General features: G+C 44.4%; 1 protein-coding gene across 1 annotated transcript in view; it reads right to left on the bottom strand.

Moving 5' to 3' along the window:
* Positions 1 to 271: 271 nt before the first annotated feature.
* LOC138872922 (uncharacterized) overlaps positions 272 to 6,186 on the bottom strand; it is a 44,961-nt gene continuing 39,046 nt past the window's right edge. Inside the window, exon 4 of the mRNA XM_070151342.1 lies at positions 272 to 350. Coding sequence (XP_070007443.1) covers positions 272 to 350 — 79 coding nt within the window. The remainder of the gene's footprint in view (positions 351 to 6,186) is intronic.

Here is a 6,186-nt window from a genome sequence, read left to right as displayed (position 1 = left end):
TAAGCACCACTAAAAGCTCCATCACATCGCGGGTAACGATCCCTCTTATCGCCATCGTCCCTCGGCTCGGAAACTGACGACTCCTTCCCCTCTTCGGAAGAGCACTATCTCATCCCAAGGAACCGCTCAATATCTGCAAGTGACAAATCCGGTACAAATGAAAGGGGAAAATGTTACCTCAAATACATGAAGGCCAAGGCAAAGGAAGCATGCGCACATACCTTGGTATTTTGCTCCCCATCTGATACGAAGCACATCTTGCCACCGATGCTCATCGCATGTCGAATGAGTCACCAGCCTCTGGACCCAGCCGGGCAGGTGAAAGACTTCGCCCGGCGTCCATGAAGTTGCTGCAACAAGGGAAAAAGACACTATTATTCAACTAATTTCCCCTATGGGCAAAATCTGAAAAAGCACCAGACGCTCCACTCACGTGTATAATTCCACCCTTCGGGAAATGGAAAAAGCTCCACGGGGATAATGTCGACCGTCCAAACTTAGATAAACCAACCGATCCACTCTCGATCCCCGTCCTCTTCATCGTCAACTACAAAAAGCATGGACGAACGACACCTCAGGGTTAGCAGGCCCTGGTGATGAAAGGGCCGGTATAGCCTGACGAGATGGTTAAGCGTGAATTCAATCCCGGCCTTCTCCACAAAGAACCTCATCATTAGCACCCTTTGCCAAAACGATGGATGTATTTGCGTCAAAGTAACCCAATACTTCAAGCAAAAATCAAGCACAACCCTATCAAGGGGGCCAAACACGAAAGAATATAGGTATATGCTCAAGAATCCATCAGTAGAGTCAATGATACTCTCATTCGGGGGAAGCACCTGCAGCGCAATCCCCTCGCTCCATCCAAAGTATTTTCTTACCATCTTCAGATGTTCCCCTCTTATCAAAGACATCGTCTTTAGAGCGAACTCCCGCGGTTCTTGAGCACCGGGAACAACACTCCCCACTCCCTGCCAGGTCGGCCCCGAAGTGGTTGCCATAACTATGGTAAAACTAACAGATCAGAGCAAGGGCGTGCACCAACACTTCGAGAAGCCTTCGTCGCCATCATTCGACGCGGGGCAGTACCCGATCTCATGATTCCCTTTCTAATAAAGAGGATTAAACATAAGAAGCTCCGATCACGAAAGCTCCACGAAGGTCTGAGGCAGCGCCTGAGTACGGGCAACTCCTCAGCAGAAGTCTATCCTAGACGTTCTAAAAGGGTCTATCTACATCAAGATCAAAAGGGATCCCTAGGTACCCATAGTTAACCTTCATTCGGGATAACATCCTCGAATGCCCCGAAATTCAGCGTATTATCTCCGGCAGCGAAGGTCCCCGGCAGCCCGGGCCTATCAAATCAATCCAGGATTGGTCCAAGGCACAACGATAGGTTCGAAAGAGAGCCATGTCGATCGGCAGAGGATCAGAAAGAACGCTCACGCCCAAGTTAAATGTTAGGGGTCAATAATAAAAGAAGAGATTCAAAAAGCCTCGAAGGGCACCGAAGCATGCAATAACAAAGTAAAGGTCGAAAGTAGAAGTCAATGGAGTATATTCATATTCATGAAGATCCACGTGTCATAGACCTAGAGGGGTTATTACATACAATTACAAAAGCCTACAGAGGATCTATACGCATAAAAGAAGAGACAAAGGCACATATACACAAAGTAAAAGCACAAAGACCGGTCCGCCTTAGAATGTCCGCGACAGGTGCCTCCAGACGCACTTCCTCGAATGTTTCATCCCAACCTTCCACACTGATATCCCCAAGGAACAAGGTGAGTGACAGGGAGGGATGAAAAAATGCCATAGCTTTCCGAAGCTCGAGGACCCTCTTTAGCCAGGGGAACCTCAAAGAGACAGCGAACCAAAAAGCCCTCGGACCCGCTTGCACGGCTACTTAGGATCCACTTCTTGGAATGTCTAGCCGTGCAAGCCCCCAACTTGGAGCGGAGTACCACGTCGAGCCGGGGAATGAAGGTGAGTAGCAATGTATAATTTGAGCCCCCTTTTGAGCAGCGGTGCATAATCCGAATGACTGTCTACATGAGAAGGAAACTGACTCCCCGTCCATCATCACCTCGGGCCAACAGTAGTAGCAAAAGCCAACATATCGATGACAATAACAATAGCGGGAAAGCACGATTATGCTCGACAAAGGGAAGTCCCGGCAAAGGGCCACAATACGATCTGAGGGAGCTCCTCCAAACGGCCTTGAGGCCATGAGCCCCAAACATGATGTTCAAGGATAGAAAAAGATGATAAGAAGGAATAGGCAAGCAAGCCAACGAAGGCACTGGGATAGGAAAAACAACGCCAAAACACCCCCATTTATAAGGGATTACGACACGGTCGTCGAGACTTTGGAAGATTGAATAACAGACGCAATTAATGCTTCCTTGGAAAACCGAATCAACGGCGGTACCTTCACCTTGGAGAGTGGGAATCGGGAGTGCATTGAATGAAGTCGAAAATACACGAGCTCGCGGATGCCCGATTATCATAAAACTCACGCCAGGAGTCGCCTCATCGGTATGACGTCGTCGTAAGAATCTCGAGGAGTCAAGTGTCAGAATCATTTCCGATCATTTCGTTATGGGAAACGAGGAGACTATCTGTACATAGCAAAATCAGAGGACTTGATTTCTTGCTGTCAAGCAATTTCGGAAGAACACCTCGAGACCCCGAGGATGGGAGGCTACGACCGAGTTCCCGACCTCGGGGCTCGTCGACGCCCGACTCAGAAAAAACGGAGATCGAAGCCAGGACAGAGGGGGAAGCTCCCAAGGCACACGGCTAAGTCTGACAGGGCCGGCCTATCTAGAGCCTATGCTGAGGTATCGTGTCAAGCCATCCTATATCTGTACTTTGTAATTAATGCCCATGTGCTTGTAGCCAAGTTTTCCTCCTATATAAAGAGGACTCACGCTACCTTGTAATGGGCTGGTGCTGCTTCATTTCTCCACAAGCGCAATAATCTCTCTCTCTCTCTCTCTCTCTCTCTCTCTCTTTTCTTTCTAAACTTGTTCGTTCTCACTGGCCCGAGGCCATCCTAATATCTATCGCTCTCTTACTTGTTCTCCATCATATAGCTTAGTATTTGCCGTAAGGAGCCTGATTTAATTATATCCTCAACTGTTATCCCATCCCCGACTATCCCCGATAGCTCGACCTCGACCCCAAGGTCCCCCATCGACTCGGCCTAGATCCGGACAGAAGGCCCTTCGGTTCGATTACTACCTTGTTTCAACTCGCATTTAATCTTTAAACTTCACATTATTAGCATCAACTTCTCTAACAACTAGCTCGGGAATAGATCACGTATTTTTAGAATCCCATTTACAAATTTAATTGTTTTTACTATTTTCACGGTAAACAAGGATCACACAAACTTCAGAACACTCCGCAGGGGATAACCCACCTGCTTCGCCTCAAGCTAACATCTCTTTATACCCTTCCACAGTCACAAACATTACGCAGTCACTTAATCTTCCTTAGTCTGAACTCATATCAAAACGTGAAATCTATTTCACTTCCCAACTTGGCAACATGAAAAGATCATTCGACACACCCAAAACTCGAGGCTATACATCAAATCACGATGGAAATCAAGAACCAAATAGTTCTTGATACCCCCAAGAAGACCCTTCACGTCTCATTCAATTCATATGAACACATCTCGCAGTCACATCACACTCATCACGTAACTATCAAGCCATCACTCCTCTAATAGGGACACTATTGGACATGCAAATCCAAAAGCATATGCTCACACAATCAACGCCTTAGTGCTCAACCTATAGGCAAAACCCGACCTCAAGTCTTCCGAACTGGCCCAATATCAACACACAGAAATCACATCTCGCCCCTCGATCAGGGAATCACAAGTCGTCGATGCACAACTAATACCGAGTGCTCATGCATGCATATGAACGTGTGGAAGGAATTCAGAGAGTTACATTTAAAGCTGAATCAAGGACTTACGATAAGAATTCAAGAATATGAAGTTTTTTCTAAAGGTTATGCAACCTCTCGAGGATAAGTACAGACGTATCCGTACCGATCCGCGAGACTTTACTAAGCCTGTTCATGACTCGTGAGACCTATATAATCTAGGCTCTAATACCAACTTGTTACGACCCTAAAATGGACTCGGTCGTGATGACGCCTATCGTGAAACTAGGTCAGCCGACACAATTCCTGAATTAACCATTATTCAATAAAAGTCATTTTTAAGCCTTTAATTTACCAATATCTCATAATGTAAGTCTAAATGAACAGTGCGGAATAAATACACAAGCCCGACATCGGGATGTCACAAGTCACGAGCATCTACTAAGGTCTGAATACAACAAAGAGTCTGAAAATATACTAAAAACAATCTAAGGAAGACAAGAGGGAGAAGGGCAGGGTTGCGAACGTTGAGAAGCTACCTTATTAGCTTCGATGACTCTGCCACTGAGCAATCAACACCCGTTACCGGGTTAAGAAATACCTGAATCTGCACACAAAGTGCAGGGATTAATGTGAGTACGCCAACTTAGTACTTAATAAAAGTAAATGAAAGTTGAGCAGTAACAAAATACGTAAACCACGTCATAACGCTACAGCAAATGCAATACATTTCCAAAACAGTACAGAAATCATTTACTTCATAAATAAAGCTCAGTTTTAGTAAAACCTTTTAAAACAACTTTCAATAGTTTCAAACGAGTGATAAACAGTGAGTAAAAATGGTAAAAAAAACATAGTTGGTCCCTCGGGTAAAACATGTATCATACACCGCTCCTCGGGCAAAATATCAACAGAACCAGCCCCTCGGGCTAGCTCACAATCACTCGTAATCAGCCCCTTAGGCATAACATGAATCAAGAACCGCCGCTCAGGCAAAACATAGATCAAGGACAGCCTCTCGGGCAACAACATGAAACAACAACAACCCATCGGGCAATATCACATCTCACACTGGATACACGCTGTCACGCCCAAACCTGGGAGGCGTGGCTGGCGCTCGGTGTCATGCTGGCCCGAGTGAACCACACTGTAACTCATTCATTCCTTATGTAACTACCATGAACCAACAAGGCCACAACTCGTAATGTACAACTTTAAGTGGGCAACACTGTATTAATAAACTATCTTTCTTAAAACATGAATACATATGGGCCGTCAAGGCCTCCCTGACATACTGCACAAAATGAACCTCTGTCTACAAAGCCTATAAGATTATTTGACATCAAATGGGACAGGGTACCGGCCTACCCATAAGTCTATAGCAAAACTTTGACACGTTGACTCTTAGACTCGGCTGCACTCCGAATGAGGTGGAGTCTTACAGATCCTTCGCTGAATGCCAATCTCATCAACTATGAGGGCTCATCAAACTGATTATCTATACCTACAGGCATGAATACAGTGTCCCAACAACAGGACGTCAGTACAAATAATATACTGAGTATGTAAGGCAGAACTGAAACATAACAATAAGTCAACAATAATTAAAGACACGGAAGACACATGGAGTAAAGGACTCAACTTGTAAGTCTGGATAGCTTGCAAATCATGAAATACTTGTAGTGTCATGCATATGCGTATGAATGTCATGTCGTGCATAGGTGCATGTGTTCATAACATCATCAAGCCTCTAAAGGGCATCCCATCATATCATCTCAGCCACTGTGAGCAAAATCATCAACGTATACCAGCTGATCAAGTGGTGGTGCGTATATAACGCCGTAACCCTTTCCCATATCCCATATACATATATATACATAAATACGCGTATATAACGCCGACTGTACATGTAAATGAATATAATGCATGAGAAGTACGTTAATAAAATCTCTCGGAATGTCATAAGACCATTATACCTTTGATTAATATCACAAAGTAAACTTTTTTAATTTATGTATTTTCTGAGACCCATAAACCGATAATAGAATAATATGACACATGAGAATCAAGAATATAAGCCTCTCTAATATTTCTATGAATAGAGTCCTGTATGAAAATTATGTATTTGCACGTTTCATTTGTATCGTATGAATGCTAAAAGAAAGAAAGGATAGTCTTATTATACTTGACAAGACAAATCAATGATTCAATATTTGCGCCAAAGGAACTGACGACACTCTTGCTAGAAATTTCAACTTTTAAGCTGCTCACGAAAGCATTTTA

This window comes from Nicotiana sylvestris, chromosome 7, assembly GCF_000393655.2.
Source record: "Nicotiana sylvestris chromosome 7, ASM39365v2, whole genome shotgun sequence".
NCBI classification, from domain to species: Eukaryota; Viridiplantae; Streptophyta; class Magnoliopsida; order Solanales; family Solanaceae; genus Nicotiana; species Nicotiana sylvestris.
Note: the sequence above shows the minus strand (reverse complement) of the source record. Positions and strands in the feature narration are given on the sequence as shown.